This window comes from Falco punctatus, assembly GCF_963210335.1.
Source record: "Falco punctatus genome assembly, chromosome: 12".
Classification (NCBI taxonomy): domain Eukaryota; kingdom Metazoa; phylum Chordata; class Aves; order Falconiformes; family Falconidae; genus Falco; species Falco punctatus.
The window spans coordinates 29,611,046-29,633,350 of NC_137592.1; the positions used below are offsets into that span (position 1 = coordinate 29,611,046).

At 38.9% G+C, this 22,305-nt stretch overlaps 1 protein-coding gene and 1 long non-coding RNA gene across 9 annotated transcripts in view; one reads left to right on the forward strand and one right to left on the reverse strand.

Moving 5' to 3' along the window:
• The window catches only part of LCLAT1 (lysocardiolipin acyltransferase 1), a 120,453-nt gene that overhangs the window by 66,065 nt on the left and 32,083 nt on the right, over positions 1-22,305 (reverse strand). For 5 of the 8 annotated variants that reach the window (XM_080408832.1, XM_080408834.1, XM_080408831.1 and 2 more), the window contains 2 exons: positions 10,362-10,530; positions 6,776-6,974 (listed from right to left, as the gene is read on the reverse strand). In XM_080408832.1, coding sequence (XP_080264958.1) covers positions 6,776-6,974; positions 10,362-10,530 — 368 coding nt within the window. Of the gene's footprint in view, positions 1-6,775; positions 6,975-10,361; positions 10,531-11,336; positions 11,724-22,305 lie in introns of those variants that run through there. The other 3 variants (XM_080408838.1, XM_080408837.1, XM_080408835.1) reach the window with 2 other exon arrangements.
• On the forward strand, positions 13,415-17,524 carry LOC308072252. The gene is made up of 2 exons (XR_013931607.1): positions 13,415-13,531; positions 14,103-17,524. It is a non-coding gene; the product is annotated as an uncharacterized lncRNA (long non-coding RNA).

Below are 22,305 nucleotides of genomic sequence, written 5' to 3' on the forward strand. Positions count from 1 at the left end.
GAAATTTCCTAGCAAAGGCAGCATTTACTTGATTGGGGAAAAATGGTTGCCTTTTCATTTGCAGATACTTGAGAAATCATTGCTTACAAAAACATGGCAGAGAAACAGTGAAACTGAAGACATCACAGCAATGTAATTCCATTTCTTTGCTAAAATAGTTTTCTTGTAAGAGTTGACACTTTGGATAACTAACATTGCTTGGAAAAAGTATACAAAAAGCAGCACACTGCACAGCTCTTGTTCCAAATTGCAAAACAGCAGTGCAAAAACCTACCAGGTAGAGCAGCTAGCCACACTGACCTTTAAATCAACTATTCAGAGCTGAAAAAGTCAAAAAAGGTAGGTCCAAATCTCAGGTACACATACACGCTAATATGTCCTTCTATCAGGATATAGCATTATACAGAAAAAAGTATTACACAAAAAGGAAAGCCTGCTACTGAACTACAGAAATGTGCTGTACGTAAAAATTTCCTTACTGCCTTGGGGATAAAGCAAATTACAGCTTATGCAGGTTGAGAATTTGCAACATTGTATTAAACATGCTAGCTGCAAGTATAAAGCTTTTTAAACTCGTAAGACCCTGCACTTCTATTTTCCCCACCTCAAAATCCTTTAAAAGAAAATAACACTTGAAGCTGAAATTTCTTAAGTGTGTTTCCATTGCAAAGATAATTTGGGAGTAAGTAGATACTAGGGATGGAGGTGGCAATGAACAAAAGAGAGAAAGAGGCGGGTTGTGCAAAAAAAAAAAAAAAAAGTATTTGGTTTTGTCTCACAATGTTATGCATATTTCCATAAGTACCTCAGAAATTAAATATCCCCAAAAATGTCATATCTCTGTAAGAGGAATATTATGGCTGATATTGAAAGCAAGCATATACACATAAAGAAAATGGTATCTATTTCCTATAGCAATGTAACAGAACAACTAATAATATTATACCACCCCCAACAAAAAAAAAGATCAATAAATGATTCAACAGGGGTCTGGTCCTGATCAGGGCTTTTGAGGCAACAGGGAACCAGACGGTTAGGCTTAATAAGGGAAATCACTCGGAAGCGCATGATCCCACTGCATACAAATAATTGGGTCCATTAACAGTTTGTTATTCCAAGTGTTTTGCTGCATATAATACCCACAAGGCAACAACCACACAATTCCAAATGTTCCTTATTTCAAAGATCTGTAGGTATTGAAAAGATGTTAACACAGAAAATCACACAGGAAGCCAGGGCTTAAGGCTATTATGTATATACACTATTAAGTTTTCATCAAGATAGACTGCTAAACAGGTTTCTGAAAATTCAATTAGAATCAGCCATTTTAGGGGGTGGTGGTGTCCTAGATAGTTTTATGTCTAATAACCCAAAGAAAATTAAAAGATTTTCTTACATTTAATGTAATCTGTAGAGATGGCGCATAACCACTGATAACAGCAAAGAAAAGTAAACTGGGAAAACATGCCATCCTAATTCTGCTGTTACGTGTTCTGTGAGATTGGACAAAACCACCGCTCTCTTCACCACTTGTTTATTAAATGGGGAGAATGAGAAAGGTTAGCATCTGATCTCACTCTTGTGATGTGTGTTTTGGAGAGGCAAAGGGGGTAGAAAGAAAGTGGAGTCATTATTATGTAGAAAGTATAAGGATGGTCTTAATGCAAGACAGGCTAGTATTATTCCTGCCCCCCAACAGAGCTGGGAGAATTTCTGTGGTATACTTCTGAAAATATTCCTATTATGCCCCTCCTGGAAGGGCCAAGCTGGGAAACAGGCACCTAAGTCTTGTCTTCCCCACAAAAAAATGCATGTAGAGTCACAGCCAAATTAAGATGCATTTTTGCTTCAAAGTAATAATCCTCTCCTCACATTTACAACTTCTTCAAGAGAGTCTTCATCATGAACAACTGGTGGAATAACAATTGTGCTTTCCATTAGAGAGCATACTTTTCAACTTCTACTTTAAAAATCACGTAGGATAACAACTCCAAGGTAATTAAGTCTGGCAGCTCATAATTGAATTGCTAGAAGACAAAATGTCACAGCTCCTCAAAACTCTCATTTCAGCTTGTTTTAACATAACAAAGATACTTGAGACATAAGCTATACTAGAAAGTTCAGCAGGTTACACTTAATTTTTTAAACCAATATGCTCTACCGATAAGAATTTGAATGCAAATCCAGCTATAACCTGAACCGAGACACTTCTGGTGATGCATTTATATCCCTCCCTACAGAAGTAGCTGTGGCAGCACAAACACTCCACGCCAGTTGTAAATGCGTACAGACTCCCCGTAGTGGGCTGCTTTAACCATACTCCAATTGAGTTAAGTGCTAAAATTTTCTAGGCTTAGCGACACCAATATCTTACTTCATGGTAGCTGATCCGTCATAGCTGTCGGTGTGCATGCTCTTAGCCCGTGGCAAAGGCAGGATAATTTGAGTTGTTTGCCCTGCTTCATTGAAAACTAAGATGACTCAAATTACTTTGAGCTTGCTTCAGGCAAAGCTCGCACACATGGACAGCTATAATGGATCAACTGACATGCAGTAAAAGATTGGTGGGGCTATGCCCAGCGCTGAAATAGAGCACAAGTCTTGATTTTTTTTTTCCCCAGCACTTAACAGAACAAGGGCCAAACCTAACTTGAGCCTTTGAAAGCTATGACACAAGTGATCAGACGAGTGACAACTAAAAAGCTCCTACATCCTGCAGTCTCTTTCAAGAGCAACGTTAACCACACAATAACTTGAATACAGAGCTTAAGATCTGGACAGAGTTACTCAGTTATCTCTGCTCCTACGTGCTGCAGGTTTGCCAGCTTTGCTTATTCTCCTCTTTTTCCTTCATCACCATATCCTTGCCATACGTGTTCTTGCCCCAGTCTGCACCAGTTACAATTCTTTGCTTTCACAGTCTCAGTGAGCCTTTTCAAAAATGTACATCTTCAAGATACATCCATCAATGGTGCCTGCAACACTTGCATACATTGAATTATGGTGTTGTTTATCTCTTCCATCTGCATTAAGCAAAATCAGGATTAATATCATCTCACATAGCAGCCATACACTGACACTAACCCCTTTGGTTAGCCTCCCATTTTTCCATCAATTTATCTGAGAGTGCTCAAGTTAAACCCAAATTCTAATTTATTTTTCATGTAGATGTCGAGGCACTTTTAACCACTAAAACCCAAATATCACTGCAAGCCCATCACACATACGCAAACTGTCCATAATTAAAACACAAACTAATTTCCAGTGAAGTCTTCCTGGTTCATGTCACAACAAAACTTTTATAAATGCAACTATTAAGAAACAAATTCAAACCATGCAACTATCTTCTAGTCATTATGTGGTCACCTGACACTACTGTGTCTATGTTCCTTTGTACCTACTCAAACAGCATGTACTCCATAGCACATGCTGAACACAAGCGCACCATAAGGTGTATTGCTTCCAATGCTATTCCTTATTAACTGAGAGTAGGCAAGAATATAAATTGTACGTATCTATTACAAGTACTATAGAGAAGTCCTATCTTGTCCAAGTACGCAGGAAACTGTCAATGCCATTAGAAATTCTCCTTGAAAACTGACACTGCAGAATGTGTCAGTAGTTTCTGATGATGTCAGATGAGAAACTGCAGCAACAGCTAAGAGCAGAGAAGTGCTCCCTCGAGACACCAACTTTGGCAAGCTGTGCTGAAACGTTGGAAGAATGTTTCTGAAATTGAGATTACTGAAATGTAATACCTCTTTTTGAAAACTTTACTGCACACAATTTATCAAGCCAAAGCTACAGTTCCAGGAAGAAAAGACCATCTGTTTTTCTACGGGCTTCTTTTTTCAAGGCTCACCTTTAATCAGTTTGAAGGTTTTTTTCATACACTGGAATGCAAAGAATTAATAACTTAAGAATCAAGGAGATGCACCGAGTCATTTATCTGGAACACTGACTCCTCTGATTTTAGTTGTAATTAAGTAGAAAATAACTGCCTACTTGGAATACTGACTCATTAAATCTGATATCTCTACACTTCTAACCTACAAAGGGGGCAACAAGGACTCTGGATCTATTTCCATTCCAAGCTTTGCCCTTCACCTACCATATATATCACTTGGATTAGTATAATCTCTCATAGACCTATTTTTACACCCCAAATGAGAAAGTACTTATGACAACAAAGGTGCTACGCATAATACTCGTAAGGTTTTCAGAAACATGGAAATGAAAGGGTTGCATTATAAACCTTATCTTACACAATTTTAAATTAAATGCTTGTTAAAAAAAAGACCTTGAAAGATCAGAAAAAAATTTACACAGAAAGCAATATAGTATATTCATTCAAGTATTTCTCAAACTCAAAGCGGATTACCATTAGGTAAAGATTTCTTAGAAGTTACATTTAGCCAATATATCAATACTTCTATAATCCTACACTTTTGATATGTACAACTAATTCATATAAATATATGAAAAGATAAAAATGAAAGGCATGGTGAAAGTAGCTGGTTTAATTTCCACAAGTATTATACCTTAAATTATCAACATCTGAAGTATCAATTCTATATATGCAGTGCACTGAAACTGTCCAGTTGACTTCCAAGTTATCTTCTCACTTGTACAAGCTCATAAAATAAACAATTTTATGTAAAAAACACAGGACAATTCAAAAAACAAAACCAAAATCTGACAAACGCCGTTTAAAGGTCTATCACATAACAGAGCAGGGCCATTAGAGGGAAGCAGGAGAAATTCTGCTCTTTACTGATGAGATTCAGGGTTGTCCTCTTTAGACACCATTCTCTACTCCATCACTGCCCCACCAAATTTCATACAGATTAATCTTCTTCCATCAATCTTCATTCAATCCAATAGTCTCACTTTCCCACTGTCCCCTAATTATGTGGCTATAGAGAATACATTTGCAAGAATCTGCCACCCAAAACACAGCCTGACTGAACAAGGAGGCCAAGTATTTCTAAGACCTCTTTTTAGATACACTACGGTAGAACAGAAGCGGATCATTCACAACCTTAGGACATCAAATTATGGCTTGAGTGAAGTATGTAGTTTAGCTGAATCCCTCTCCTGCAATTAATAACACAACAGTAATAGTTTACTAAAAAACAAGCTGTAATTCACAACACTGCAAGCAGTACACTCAAAGCCCATATATTGTGGAGGGTACATATGGATCTGGCATAGTAATAATGGTTTATAACGCTACAGATCCAGGCACCGACTCTACTGCCAGAAATTGTCACCCTGTAACGCTAACAACCGAGGTGAATGTCTGCCTGTGCCACCTCTACCATCACACCCCATTACTCTATCAGCCTATGAACAATGATGGCATCGTGGTCTGCTAATACTGACCTGCCACAGCTCCAGCTTCCTCAGCCTACTCATCAAATCTATTAGACACGCTCAGTTTATGCACAGAACTGAGAACTGAAGCAAGCAAATAAATAAACAAAACCTCTAAAAAACTCCTAACACCTTTTCAGGAACTGAATTTGGTGAAGCATAATATAGCATCCATCCACGACCTTCCAATTTTATAAAAGGCGTTAACAAGCACATGTACAAATGTTTTGTTACAAACAAAATACAAGCCACTTCTGAAGACATAAACCTACGAATCTTACCAGACTATATTCCTGATTCTATCTTCCATCTCAGCTTTAAAAAGTCGCATACACAGCTGATGCCAAGATTTCAAAACATCTCTGCTGTATTATGAAGATAAAACATTTATCTAAATATATTTTCTCATTTCCTGTACCATTAAAAGAGATGTCTTTTGTCAAGTAAAATTGACCTTAACGTTTGACTGTTAGGGGAAAAAAACCCTGTGTTACCTAGTTGCAGCTCTCACTTAAGAAGACTAAAGGCCCAGCAAGTGAATGCAATAACAGCACCAACAGTACGAGAGTTCCTCAGTATGGAATCCTGCCAAAATTATCCGTTCAGATAAATGGCCTGACAAAAGGGAACCATAAATAAGGTTACTCTTTTGACATCATAAAGTTGATGCATATCCTGCCCAAGCTAGTTTTCTATAAAACAGCAAATAAATCTAAGAGATAAATAAAATGCAGAGAGATGTTTTTAATCTCAGATAAGTCTGTCTATTTATTCAGAAACCATTTGTGTGGCAATTTTTGGCCGATCTGAAATTATTTCTCCAAGTATGTGCAACTCAGATCCATTTCCAGCCTACATCACTATAAATACTGATTATTCCAAATCCTGTACAACATATTTTGTGTAACCAAGTTCAGTTTAAAACTACAGTTAATAAAACTAACCATGAACTTTGCAATTGCCTATAGGGTTGGTTTTTCAGGGTTTTTTTAATCTTCTCAATAGTGTAAGTTGGATAATGAAGAAAGAAGCTTGATGAGAACATTTGCAACATGGAGTGAAATAGCACCAAAAACAAAGTGTTGAAAGAGACTTCGAAAAGAGTCAAAAACTTTTTTTTCATAATTTTGAAAAATGCTTTCAGTACATAAAGCAGAGACATTTTTACCTAGAAGCATAAAGAAAATGTAGTATCTTTAAAAAGAAATGCTTAAGCATGTAATCCAGGCGTCCTCCGGGAGATTTATGGTTTAATCACTCAATATGCCATATATTTTACACAAGCTTTTTTAAAACTACTGAAACAGAATTTAAACTTAGGTCGTTTAACAGGGTATGAACAGTGCTGGAGAAAATTTAAACACGTTTTCCTTTTAAATTAAAGGGTATAATGACCTACCAAATCCCGGAATGCTTTTGAGACTGGATTTGAGACAGATTTTCTCAAGTCTGAGGTAGCTGTATCGCAGCAGGCAGTTCCACAGGAACATCCAGTCCATTCGCGTGCGATGGTTCATGATAATGACACTCCTTTCTCCAGGAACAAATCCGTCACCAGTGACAACCACCTTGGCACCAAACACCATTTCCAGCAAGGCCTAGAAATAATATCTCAGTATTATGGCTTTACTCCCAGAGGAAAAGCATCAGTCCATTAGCAATAAAAATTAATTTTAATTCTCTCATTTCACTTATTCACTCACGTTATCAGTGGTAAGCAAACTTGAGACTGTTTTCTAACAAACAATTCAGCTTTTCTACAGCAACAGTCAGCTGTTTAACGGACAACAATTAAACAGCACTTCTTAAAAAGCACTCTTTACAGTCAAAGTCCAACGTTAACCTCACCTTTCCCCAGTTTTCCCAGAATACTATCATGTAGGAATAAAAGGGAATCAGTATAGATAATAACCTGGTAGGTAATCTAAGGAAACACTGGCTGCAGAAACAATCTGTTGCTCACTATTGCCATGGCCAGGAAGACAACAGAAGCTGTCTTGCTTTCTGCTTGAGTCCAAACGGTCAACACATTTGTGCTTGACTTCTACCTGCAAAAACGGCCAGAACCTGATGGCAGAAAGAGCAGCCGAGAGAGAAATCCCAAAGAAGCTTGAACACAGGACAGGGATGCAGACCTAGGTCTGTACAGCTCTGCAGCACCACCGTGAAGCCTGGGTCTCCACCCCACAATTAGTAAAAAAGCATGTACCACCAAGTGGTGGTACACAGTCACCTATGAAGCGCCATCCCAAGGGATGGAATAAGCCTCACACTTGGAAGGACACAAGCAAGAGGCTGGGCGAACAGCTTTCTCCATTTTGCCTAAACAGCCAGTGATGCTCTAAGTTGACATATGCAGTATGTTTCTTGCTTTACTCGCTGCTGTATGTGGCTCTGAAGGGTCAAGTTATAAATCACAGGTCAGTGGTTTACCAGAAGAAAAAAGCAGTCAAGAACTACACAGGACATTTAAGAGCCTGGTGTCATAACCTGGGCAGCTGGACCATAAACATACAGCTCGGCCAGATGCATATCAGAGCCCACCAGCATACTCTGGCCGTGTTCACACCACATCCAAATCGCCTATTAAAAACGGTTTCTGGCCCGTGACATTACCAAATCACGCAGGGAAGCATATGGAGGAGTGCTGGTTAGTTACAGCAGCAGACCAGGACCAGGCAAATAATTCAAAAATCTGGATAACCGAATGCTAGTGCCTTATAACCCTTTAATGCCTAGTGGAAACACAGCGGAAAGGTACAAAATCCCACAGGAGAGGCAGACAACAGATATCACCTAGAGGTATGACTTGAGGCCCTAAGGTCAGGGCCACTGGCAGGACACTTTCCAACCCAGCACAGAAAAAGAAACTACCAAATCATGATTGGACATTGGAGAGGAATAAACTTAACATTTGGCCTTAACATAAAAAAAATCTGAAGCACTTCAAATTACCCCCTTACCTCCTCTTCCCCATTCCTCTCAGAAAAATGCAGAAAAAGGGCAAAGTCTGGGGATTTAAACAGAGCTCTAGGAAGTAAAACAACTTTCTGTTCACCTTTCTGCCACCGCTGTGCCACAGAACCTCAAAGAACATAAATTTCTCAGCTTAAGTCACCTGTAAAACTGGAAATACATTCTCAGTCACAAATGGCTTGAGATCTCAGGATGAAAAGAATTATACATGCCAAATATTAATACTATTATTAACTCAGCTTACTATAGTTCTGGCAAAAGGTGTTGTTATCAAGAATAGCTATGGACCACTGCAAAAGCAGAACAGGTCACATAGCTCCAAATGGTAAACAGTGACCTTCTTTTCAGAAAAGAGAGAAGCAGCCTTTTTTGATAGTTTAGTAAGAACTGTATTACATATTTAACATCCAGTTAAGCATAATAATAAACATGTGTCCCGTTCATACATACATACAAACCCTAACGCTAGCATAAGCCAAACTAAACTGAAAGAGTTAAGACCCACCTCCACTATCCCATCCTGCTGACTCTGCTAGAAAGGAAATTTCGAGTACGTGGAGAGGAGTGAGGAAGGTGGAAGTTTCTTACATGACAGAGGTCAGGTTGAGAGATTCCCTGTTGGGGGTCCACCTGGTCCAAAGTTAGTTTATTATCTGGAGACTCAAACCCAGGTACTTGCTTGTCCTAATTAAGAATATAGGAAGTGTAAGGGCAGAAAACTAACGCAGGTGATGTCTGAGCCTCAAAAAAGGTGGATTCAAAATTTTGGAGATCCCTTTCCTGAATCTAAACCCCCAAGGTCCTTACAAGACAGAATCCTTTCCACAAAAATGTTCAAATTATTCTGGTTTAGGTCCAGTGTGGGCTGAAGTCAAACTTCTAGACTGCAAAGGTTATCACAAACTAGTTGTAATAACTCAGAATTATAAAGCCTAGGCAGCTAATCAAATAAAAGACTAGTTTTTCATGTTGGGGACTTTGCAATTTTAGAAAAATTGGGAGACAAACAGAGAAAGGGTCAACTTTGTGAACCTGTCAGTACTTAGGTAAATTTTACCACGACAAAAAATAATCCCTCTATTCCCTTTGCTGGTAATTATTTTGTCCCTCCTAATTTTATTGCATTTAGTAATGATGAATAGCACAAAATTTTTAGAACATGAAACAGCTTGCACCCCTTTAAAACACACAAGACAGGAACAGAGAAAGCAGAAACTATGTAATACAGATAAATCTTTGTTTATGCCACAAGATATGTATTTCTGCACAGCAATACAGCATCAGAAAAAGTTAAACAAATCTTTAAAGGCCTAGAGGGACAAGGTCCCTTGATTTTTAGAGAATAGATGAAGACACGGGTCCCATTCATACCACCTTTCCTCAGGAACAATTCAAGGAAGAGCTTTGTTATTGATTTCCAGACTCTTATAGCTATAAATTTGATGCATTATAAGTGAAGAAGACTTAATTTCAAGGGAAAGTTCTTGTTTTTCACCTGAAATCATATCTCTAATTCAGCTACAAGGACTAAATTCTAAGAGGATTAAGAGAACAGTGAAGGTCAGCAACAATGTATCAGACAGTGAATAACTTTCCTAATTAGATAGTTGGAGCACAATCGAAAGGAAGAGTTTAAGATGACTCATTTAGGAAGTTTCTAATGTAAAAAAATGCTCCTGCTTACTAGTGCTTCATCGACTCTTCTCTGATTGGCATCTAACTGACACTGGATGGAGATGTCATGAAAAGGCCTTTCAAGAGTACAATTAAGACACAGTTTAGATTACATATAAATTAAACTGGAAGAAGAGGGGGACTGTAGAGAGGCACCATATAATACGCAACACCAAGCTAAAACCAAAGTCTCTACAGATAGTAAATGTGTTAAGGTCTGTTTTGAGAAAAGCATTTAAAACTTCAACAAAAAAGTAAATCAAAAGCGTCAGAGAACAAACTAAATCATGGGATTACAAGCAGTTACACAAAACTTGGCTCAGACTGCAACTTACCACTGGCAGCGTGAGCCAAGTGGCCACAACACAATCGGTGATCCAGCGATACCAGGCCGGTGAGATAAACATCAAAGGTAGAAAAGGACCGAGCATGAATATACTTCCAAAAAAACTTCCCAAGAATAGTGCAAGTACAAAGTATATTCCTTTCCATGACACCATGGCTCTGAAAAAGAAAGTTGGCGTTATGTTAGAGAGATAAACTGAGAGCAGCTACATAATTCTTCAAGTCCACAAGTCCAGTTTGAGGTAATATTCCTTCTTTTCCTGCCATAGCTAATATCACAATGACAGTAAACACAACCAAAATGTCCTATCCCACAAGCAGCTCTAAGCAAATGACTTTATAAACACAGTGATTTTTAAGGAGCATTGGGATACTAAACGGGTCAAAAGCATCAGCTACATCATAATTTTTCCCACTTACTACAGTACGTATTTCCATTCTAAAATCTAAAACAGCAAGCTGTTTTTATTATCCGAAGGTACAAAAGAGCTGTGTAAGAGAACTACTGTTACATTAAACTTTTCAGCCGTTATCTTTCTCATTGGCAAAGTACTAATGTTAGCGTTTTCTGAAGACGGCGAACTTTCCGTTTCTGTTTCTTCTTGCTAAACACAGTGTTGCAGAAACTCATCTTCTCCAGCTAACAAGGGTCTACGTGCAACCTCCTTCAGAAACCACTCATACCTTGCAAGCCTGATCAGCCATTTCAAACAGCAGTTCCCTTTTCATCACAGCAGGGCTGGGAAGCAGCAGCTGAAACATCCCGACTCACCCTGGCTTAGAGATTTTGTGACTTTTTGAAGTCTGCTGTACTTCAACTGTCCTTATCAGTTATTTTCCAACCTACTCCACCAAAAAGCAACAGCCTTTGGTTTTTAAGACATAGTCTAGACTTGAAATAATCTCAACGTCTGTGCTATCAGGTTGAGTTCCTTATTATAAATTGAAATGTACAGTACACAAACCTTCTTAATGCATTACAGCAGAACACTCAGCAATCCTCCAAGCATTTGTAATAGCTACAAGCTTTCACAATTTAGCAACTACTACCAGCTATGACAAAGCAAATGTGGAAATATCAATTCTCTAAATTAGGGCCTAAAAATAGGCTGTTTTCATCTATTGAGGACTCAACCAATTGTTTATAAAATCAAAGGTTAAGTAGAAGTCACTTTTCAGTCACTTTACTGAATTCCTTTTTTTGACAGGCTATTTTAGAAATTGTAAGAGCTCAGATAGACAGAACTTCAGGACAAGAAAAACAGGAAGCTGGTGTTTTTAATTTTAAAATGAGCAATGGAAAAGTAATCCATTAGGCCTTGTGTACTGTAACATACATGATTTATCTCAGGCATGTTTTGTGCAACATCCATAGCAATAATGTTTGCACAGCAAAGTATTTGAAAGTCAAGAAATGGCAACACTAGTGGTGCTAGCACATGAACTTGACTCTGCTACTTCATGCTGACAAGTAACAAAAAAAAAAAAGTAGCCCTATTTTGGGATACTTTTAGGTTTAAACAATTTCCTAAACTGTACGTATTTGGAGGAAGGCCAAGAGAAGAGGCTATGGAAATGTGTTAATGTAAGAAGGATATAGGAAGCTGTACTTAGCCCAACTTCTGCAGCATAGCAAAAAAAGTAACATTAAATACAAGTGTTTGCTGATAGCTGTATCAGAAAGATTTTAACACAATGAAATTTTAATTCAGACAAATACACATCATTTACATCCCGGAGTACAAAGCCCTCTCTCTCCTGCCAAAAGCAGGAACTAAAGAGCCAGCTGTCCACATATGCATGCACTAAGATACATCAATTTTGACATATCAAGGATCTCTGAAGAGCACTGCACTGAAGAAACAACACACCAACTGCCTCCTTGTATTTATTACTGCAAACCCATGTGGGGAAAGTCCAAAATAAAGGTAGGAGAGCACAAAAGAAAAAAAAAAAAAAAAAGAAACAGAGAAGGATAGAAACAACAGAAGGGGAGGGAGGGGGAAGCAAAGCACTACATGCAGCAGACTAGAAGATAAGGCCTTCTGCTGAGGTGTCAAGTCTTGACATCTAGTGCAAAAGGCAGCAGACAATTAAAATTCAATGTGCTTGAGCTAATCAAACATTTTTTGAGGAACGCACACAGCAAAACAACTGGAAACATCTAGGGACAGCTTTCAGACAGGTAAAACACACTAGCAGACACAAAACATGAGTTTTTTTAGCTTCAGCCAGCTGCTCCAGTCCTCTGTGAGGCTGCTCAGAGCCACTTGTCATTAGTCAGATGCAATGACGGCCACCAGCCAGACACCCTGGCTCCAGGTGGCTGCCAGACAACACCAAGGTGCACGTTCCGCTTCCATATCCTTGACTACTGCACACAGGTAACCACAGCACTCATGGGAGAAGACCTCGCTCTGTCATCCTCATACTCTTAGGAAAGCAATGTAGGTCAGTTATTTACAGGTCAAGCTTTTCACAGTTCACACTGGTCCCTCCCTCGAATTATAGCACAGAGGAAAACGTTTAAGAAATTAAATTTTTTTTGTGTATTTTATGTGAAAGACTGTCTTGTGAACTTTTTTTTTTTTTTAGATGAAAGTATCTAAGCTATGGAAAAGACCTGGGGAAGTTCTGAAGTTTCTCTTCTTCAATCTCTACCTCAGCAGTATCTTCTTCAACATTACAGTATAGACATATGTTATACTGCATTCCACTGGGTTGAACGCTGTGGCATTTATTTCTAGACACAAAAGATACCATGTGTGTTTTCAGTTGATGTCATTTATTTCTCTTCCAGCCACGTTTCTTAAGTGTGATACATACCATATTTTGCTTATTGCTTATATATAATGCATTATATCTTTACATACGTACACATGTATTTATCTAGAATAATGGATAGGTTTTAGGTCTGAATTACCTCCACCACGATAAAAGCACATACCACGCAAACAGGTAGGAAAACAGAAAACCAACTCCCTCTTAATGAGTTTGAGCAAAACTGCAAAATAAAAACCTGTGATAAGGTGAAGAACTCACAGCAGAGAATAACCATCCAGCTGGCCACTTGCGAACAGTGCTCAGCAAGCTCTTTGTAGTAACAAGGTGAAACACACTGGACCCATTTGTTTTCATTTGTGGGTGGAGTTACAGCCCGGTCAAGAGATTATATGATTTAAGATGCATCTGCCCATACATGTCAGTTGAGAAACATTTGCACATACTCTCACTCTAGCCAGCAGTCAAGGATGGATGATGCTCCCCACAGAAGCTGCGGGGTGCCTGGGCTGCCAAGCCCACGTGCCCTGTGGCGCAGGCAGGGCTAGGAGGAGGCTGCAGCCCCAGCCTGGGTCCAGCACACCGGCCAGACCAGCTGTGCTGCTGGAGCCACGTGCCCTCTCAGACCCAAGCGGTCCCAGCACCTCCTCACCTGGGAGGACACTGCCCAGGCTTGTAAAGTGTACACAGCCAGCTCTGGTCAGATGAGATAACTAGTCACAACCTTGTGTTCTACTAAAGCTTCGGCAGGGTTTGGCAATTGCCCTGGCTCTGAAGCAGGACAGCTGTGCTCACACGGTGCTGCAACTTGCCTAACAAACTCTTTGCTTGTCTTTGCTCAGCTTTTTGGGTTTTTTTCCCCTTCCCAACAGCCATCCCTCTCCCAGCCCTGCATCCCACATCTCCCATCCCGATGCAGCAACACCCCGTTCTCCCCCTCGCCATACCAGCTCATTCGGGCAGGTGAAGCGCAGCAGGCTCCATCCAAGCGGCCATCCACGCTGCCGAAAAGGAAAGCCATAATGCCGAAGGCTGCGTGGCTGGCACACGGGATCGGCTCTCAAGTCCTGCCCCGCCAGGCTCTGCATGCTGCTGTCCACTTGTACTGGCACTCCCAGGGCTGTTGCATGCAGTTTACCACGGTGTCGGTCACCTGGGGAATTCCCAGACACCCACTACCGAAGACAACTGGGAACATCCTTCTACGTCTCTCAGCCCCTTAACCACCCAGCTTAGGAACAAAGTTTCTTTACATGTCTATCAGCCATCCCCCATCAAAGACAGGCATTCAACAAGAGAAGTAACAGCTACCATGCAAAACACCTGCCTGCAACTTCAAAAGACAATTAAAAACCCCAAATAATCTCAAAGGGAAAGGAGTACTTAATGAGGACTTGTAAAATGGTCAAAAATAAATGTGAAAAATCTCAAAACAAAGAAAACTGGAGCTGATTCATGTAAGAGATGAGACACCCAAGAAATGAATTACAGGATTCGACAGAATGTCTGAATAACAGACCCCAAGCATTTTCAAAGTACAAAGTATTTCCTCACTGCTGCTGACAACCATCTCTTCCTTATGCAGCAATCACCCTCAACACTAGATTTTACATGTATTATTACAACCTTTATGCATCTTAAAGCCACTTTCCATTTGCTGTGTGGGTCAGAGCTGTGGGGTGAGAGTCAAAATCATAAGATCCAGGCTGAAAGTTGCAAACCGTGAGAAAGACAGCACCCTCATACTGGGTAGTTCTTCATCTATTTTGTGGCAGAACTCCAAGTTATTGAGCGACTGTACTTCACATGTTCTCGTTGCCATAGCAGAAGGAAAACATGCTCTGTCTCCAGGTAACGGGAAACAGTAATTCTTAAAATATAATTTATGTTTTACACTTAGTTTTAAAAATTCTTGGCTACAATGGCACAAATTACTTTCCAAAACAGTGGCATTTTGGTAAACTTCATCTTTGTTAAAATATTTACTTGAAATTAGTTCAATATTCTTTGCAAACATAGTGTTTGCATAATAACATAAAACAGAGGCTTGTGATCAGATTTTGTCTTGTTTCGCTTATCTACTTGCTTTTATGCAAGATGTAGCTGGAATGACAGACAAACCGCAGCTTGTTAGGATGATTATTTCAAAAGGTTTTCCACAACAAAACTAGCTTTTCCTCACAACTGCTTCTATGGCTTATAAGTGGGCAAAGGATGAAAAATGAGTTTATCTGGTAAGAAACAAAAAGTTCAGGGTTTTTTTTTCCTAACTTTCTAAAATTAAAGGTCTAGAAATTTCACAGTAGTCAAGACTCACCACACGCTTCATGTTTCCTTAACAGTTCCTGGCTAATTCAAAGGTCTTGTACAAACAGGTTAATTCATCTTCCAGGTTCAGGAATTAAGCAATACTACCTGACAAACAAAGGCAGCTGCCTGATAACTAGAGTCTTTTAAGCACTTGGTATTATGCAGTCAGCAAATCAGGTTTTATTACACTACTGAAAAAATAAAGAAATGCTCATTAGTGCCAATAAAACAGCATTGTATTATTGCCGGTCAGTATGTTTCCATTCAATCAGCATGCACAATAAAACTGTTCATTAGTCTTCAAGAACTGAACAGGGAATACTAGGCACTGGGTTTAATTCTTCTTTCAGTCAATTACCAGTAGAAAAGGTAAACATTATCTTCAATTAAAATCAAGCAGAAACTGACACAGACAGCCAATGATACCTTTTCTCTTAGAGTTCTGCAAAGAAAGCCAGCAGTTAACCGGGAACCGACTTAATTGAGTTCTGCATTTCCTCTAAGCACGGCAAATGAAAGAGGTGAGCTGGAAGTTCCAGCTCCCATATTCAATTTTGCATTCTGAAACATAATTTCCAAGTCAGAAGCACAGTTGCAATTCTCACAACGATTTTTAAAACCTTTCATCTGGGTGAAGTGAATTGGACTTCAAGTAGGTGGGCAAGAGGGAAACAAAACATTGCCAACTTCCCAGGTGTCCATCAAACAAGCCATCAAACGAATGACTCAAACTTTTACTTGTTCACTAGTTTTTAAGGTTACTAAACAAAATCATCTAGACAGGAGAGCAAGCAGCTGGACAATCCTTCCTGGCTTGCAAGGCACATAATGCAGGGCTCTCAGCAGCCACCGAGCAGGTGGCCAAATGACAAAGCGTCAGCCAGGCAGACAGTTTCAGTGGAAATGACACATGCTAGCAGAATGTTTCAAGTCCAACAAATCACCAGGCTTTTCTGTTTGAGTATTTTATGAGTGGTTTGTTTTTTTTTTCCCCCATAACAACATTACAAAGGAAATTTTTACCAAATCTTGCACTCAAGAGCAAGAAACTAGTTTCTATGTAGTACCATATTTTAAAAAGAAAATTGCTTACAGCAAGCTTTTGTAGACTGACTCAATTGTATTTCCAGATCTACACCTCACCCCATCTCTGTGGTCATGTAACTTTTCATTTGTGCCTCAGTTAAAAGAACTGCAGAAATAGCAGAGGTTATATGGGAAGCAAAGACAGGAAGAAGCTGAATTATTAATTTGCACAGATATTCACTCGAATCAGTACCCCACATGATACAAGCAAGAAGTTCCATCAGTCTCCAGAGACCTCTTTATGAAACTACATTTTATTTCTGATCCTTCTCTCGGGCACTTCAGTATTTTAAGGAACATACAAATACGACACAGATCACTGTTATAGAAAAAAAAAACATGTGAAGAAGCAGGCACTTGAACAAAAGGGAAGTAGTTTCAACAGTCATTTCTTGCATTTAAAAAATGAGATTTTTTTTAAAAGAAATTTAAGAGGGTTAACATGTGTATCATAATATAGGATAGGGTAATAAAAGATAATTATCATCACAAACCACATCCGTGACCCTCTTTAATAGTATAGCAAGTATTAGCTTACACATGCACAAAAAGTGCAATACTTAATGAGTAATTTCCGTAAATATTACCAATAAAATATGATTATTGCTGCATCTTACAATTTATTATCTCTTTCATTTGCAAAGACTTAATCTGACTATTGTAACTCAATAAAAAAATTAATAGAATTTTTAATTTGCTCTTCCAAGTAATTGTGTCTTTCCAAATGCAAAAAAACCTGGCTGAGATTCTTTGCAATACAACCTTTAGATACTGTAAGCAGATAATTCAGTCAGTGTATAGGCATCAAATCAGTCTGATGCTTTTTCACTCTTGTTTACCTGTACTCTTTCCACTGTTGCTCCAGACAACCATTAGACCAATAACGCTTGAATGAGAGCATGAGCTAAGGTATTTAAAGTAATTTGTAAGAGGGTATCAAGCAGCAGCTACAGCTGCTTCCCGAAAAAAAGAAGAATGATTTATGGAAAAGTAGCTTGCTCTTATTCCTTACAATATTCAGAAAATCTAGATAAACTGACAAATTTGAGCTGCTCTAGGAAGAGCTGCACAAGAGCTTTTTCTACCAAAAGCTACCTCAATTTTTACTATGCATGTTGCACAGATACAAGTAATTTTTAATTACTTCATGCCTTTCCATGCACATAGCTGTTCTCTGTGCTATCCCTCAAGCCTGTATTAAACAGCAACCAATACAAAAAGAGTGCCCTGGCTGACAAGTCCTCAAAAATAGGTTTGACAGATGAAGAACAGCTGCTGTATTCCCCCCATCCCCTATCTTTAAATAACTGAGAAAAAAACAAAAAACCAAAAAAACAGAAAAAACCCAAACACACACATAACCTTGCAAGAAACATGGAGCAGGGGTCAGTTTTGGAGTTTTATTAGGTACGTTATGTAAAACTTGCAAGTCAGCTCCAAGCCCAGTCTACTTTACAAAAAGCAGCTACTTGTGGTCAACAACTGGCAAATCTAAGTCCTCTGGTTTTAAGTCTACAACAGCTGACCAACTTAGATAACAAATCCAAGTGAAAATGATGAAAAACTGATAGAAAGTTCCACTTTGTAATTGGAGACGTTACAAACAAACCAACAGATCAACTATTCTCTCGCCCCCCCCCCCCCCAAAAAAAGCACCCCAGCACTTCAGTTCACTGCTATTCTTGGCGGGGGGTGGGGTGGGGGGTGGTGGCATTTATGATTTCAGAAGTACCTATTTCACAATAAAATCCTCTGCTGGGTAGCAGAAATCAAGGACTTCATGCTGAAGATCAGTTACTCCAAGACAAAACTAGCAGAGTGTTCAGTGCAGTATCCTAAAATCTCTGCCACTGGCACTGAACCAAAATCAATCCCCAAAAGTCGTGAGAGCTTTTCAAGTTACCAATATGCACCGCATGCAACAGATCACAAATGCACGATTTAAAGAAATGTTCAGTTTCCAAGGTTCTTAAAACTCTTCTGTGTTCACAATTTCCAAGCTAAACTCTTTTCTCAGCCTACTTACAGAACAGTAACTCACAACTCTCTTCTGTGTAAGGATACATTCTGTGTAGGGAAACTCCTAATGGCTTTTCTACCCTCATCAAGACAGAATTTTCCCATCAGGTTAACAAAGTCAAGAGAAATACAGGAGACACATACGAACAAAATTCAAACTCCCTGTTCAACAAGCTATGAAAACCACCAACCATCACCAGGACAGTAAGAGCATGACAGAAAACTTACGCTCTCATGTTATTCCAAAGAACGTGATTATGAGAAGAAAACGGGGGATGTAAAAGCAGACTTTCAGAGGTCTAAAGCACGGTACCCAACCTGGAGAAAGTTTCAGTGAAAGCTTTGTATTTGTGACCAACCTTTACAAAAACCTCTCTCAGTTCTAGAACATAACATATTAAGGCAAATAATTCCTCCTTTTCCATTTATAATGTATGCTACAAATGAATTTGATTCTGGATGGGTAGTATTACAGCATGGCTTTGGGGGTTTTGTTTCTTTTATACCATGACAGCCATGATCTGTAAAACAATGAAAATTGCTGAACTACTTTATTCCTTTTCTCAGTAGCACTTTACATGCTATAAAACTTTAGCAGGCCCCATGCTAAAAATCCCAACAGCAAACTTACTGAAGCCAGTGAGTCTCCACCTCAATCAACTGCAAGATCAGATTATGGATTTTATCGACTCTCCAAATTTTTAAAGGACTGAAAAGAAAAACTTGAGACTTATCTTCATTTCCCTACCATGTAAGTCATTCTGGCTAAACAGTACTTACATGAGAAATAGAGAACAGTGCCTACAGACAAACGTATGTCCCTTTTTTTTAATAATGATAGATAAATTGCTGTTATAAATGGCATATAACTCTGCCAAGCCTTTGAGTCTGTGCAACTGCCTCAGGCTTTTAAAATATATTTCCAAGACAAATATCAAAGAAAAAAGCACAACATTTGCAAATAACATTAAAAATTTTCTAGCCACTTAATTGGAAAATGCCATACTTTAGAGAACTTGAAATTTTGCAGGGCTGCCTTTGTATCAGGAATACACAGCACTCTAGAAGCATACCTACACATCAGCAAATAATCACATTTGTAACAACTTTAAAAGCCGCATAAATGGTTTTCTAGTGAGTTATGCTTACAGGCTGGCTGCTTTCCGAGGTAAGCATAGTGGAAACAATAGATTGGTTACCTGGCAGGCTTCAAAGCAAAAGAAGAAAAATGCAGTAGTTCTGCAGAAAATTTACATATGTTTCATTCCCACTAGAAGAAGAAGAAACAGTTTATTTGCATTGGTTCCATTTCTGGACATGAAATCCTGTTCTCAACCTGTTATGTTTTGGTGAAGATGGAACCTAAAGCAATACAGCCAAAAAACACACATTGCCAAACGACCGCCCCTCTACTACTATTTCTGTTCCAAGACCTTACAGAAAGAGATGAAGTTTTGCTGTGCTTTTCAGAGCCTTCTAGAGAACAGTCTTCAAATCTCTTTTACACAGCTTACCCGTAGGATCAGTCAACAGCATATCTGGATATTTCTAAGATTACATTACAAACCAGTGTTAAGAACTGTAGCTTTAACCCCATCTTCAGCTCTGTAATTCTTTCCACCAGCTACAAAGGGAAACCTCTCTCCTGACAGAACTCCAAAGGGTCATCATCCTCAGGGCTTTAAGTCGATCCAGGTCTGCAAAGCTATTTCTGACAGAGCCCTGCAGTTTCACAGTATAAACACTGCCTTCACCCATCTGGATGGTGCTGTGCATAGATGCAAGCCTTGCCTGAGAAGATGCACAGCTGAGTTAGATGATCTGTACTTGAGCTAATAAAGCTTCGTGTCTCAGCAGGGATTCTCAGCCCATGCAAAGCAACAGGCTGATGCAGATACGTTGCTTCTGGTTCCAGGGCTACTGAATCTGATTCTATAAAACACACAACATTTTTCTTCAAACTTAAGTGTTCTCAAAGCCAGAAAATGTTTTAGCAATATAGTATAATAAAGCAACTCATGTTTCTTGTTAAAGCTGAATGGCTTTGGTCCCTGAAACACAGAGGAAGGCATGAGCGACACTTGATTCTTGTAAAGAGTTTTGCATTTAGATGCAAAGGACCCAGTGCTACCGACAAATGAATAACAATGTTTTGCACGAACATTTAGCATGCTCATTTTAGCCTATAACAAATCAACAGTATAAGAAGCTAAATAAAGTAATTAAATGTTGAAGCAACCAGGGACGTTATCTGCCAGCACTTAGGCAATACTTGACTAAGCTGCCAGAAGACAAACGGAAAAAAGCAACATCTAAGACTAAGATTTTTAGAGTTTTAGCTTTGTATTATTTTAAATTGTAGCTCATTTGAAACAGAGTCTCAGTTTTTAATAAAGTTTGCCAGAACTAAAAGGAGCTTATAAAAAAGAATTTGAAGTGATTTAATAGGTGTTGTATTTCCCATCACAAGAACCAAGTCAATGTTACAGTAAGAATGAGTTTGAAGTCAGCTGCAAATGCATTTGGCAGTTGCAGATTCATTAAATAGACGTGCCGTGGCAGACACATAGATGCTAGGCAATCCAAGAATAAAGTATCCATGAAATAATTACAGAACAGCAAGTGACCCAGTCAGGGAAATAACCCATTACAGCTATTCAGGGACTACTAGATTTTACAGTTGTGAGCAATGCTCTAGCTTAACAAGAGCTATTAGGAAAAAATGGGGAGGCAAGAAGGAAAGCATCACAAGAGCTATTTTACAGGCATTGTTATAGACCAACTGACCACTTCCAGTCTCAGATTCAGTACCACTATGTTGCTACAAAACTGCCTTAAAATCTGCAAAGTGATAGCAGAAAGGAACAAAAAGACAGAACAACAGACTGATCACTGAAGCAAAAAATTGTTTGGATAGTTAAGGAAACTACGCTGCTTATACCTCAAGGATGAGAGGCCAGAAGATATAGAATACCCTAACCTACACTAAAACTATCATGTTGAAGATAAAGGAGACAGGTGACAAGGCAGTCTAGAGAACGTTACTTACTGATATCCCCTCTCACCCTTAAAAGAGTAACAACAACAAAGGAATCGAAGAGGAAACGCAATGACTCAGTCTTTGCACTAGGTAAAACATATCCAACAAAGGAGAACGTTATCCAGATTCAGCTGTGCAGAGCAAGCTACCAGAAATAACGAAATCAGAAATCTTCTCATAGCATTTTTCAGGAGTCATGGAACTTGTTTAATATCAGTTGTATCTAGACTATTCTTTAGGGCCAGACAGATTTAATTCATTGATTTCTAGCAATTCATTATAAGGATTTTTTTTTTTGCCCTTTCCCCCACCCCCTCTCTAACTACAAGAATTTTACTTCCAAGGTGATCTAGAGTTCTCATTTCCAAGTATGAACACACCCTGGCATATTCCCCCTTTTACTAAGTGCCCTGACCTTTCGGGAAAAAGATTATACAAAACCACAGAATTCCTGGAAAGAAACTGCTATTTCTTATTAGCATACTAACACCACAGAAAGATAAGCTAGAAGAGCTCATCTTCAAGCCGTGAAATATGCTCGTAAGTGAAGTACCTGGACAATTGGCTAAGGATGTATGTGAGAAAGCATGTACATCACAGCTCTTGAAACACCTTTAATGAGTTCACGGCAAGTGGAAGTGATATCTTTATTGGGGAAATTATAAAACATGGACTCGTCAAAAACAGGTGCTTATGAC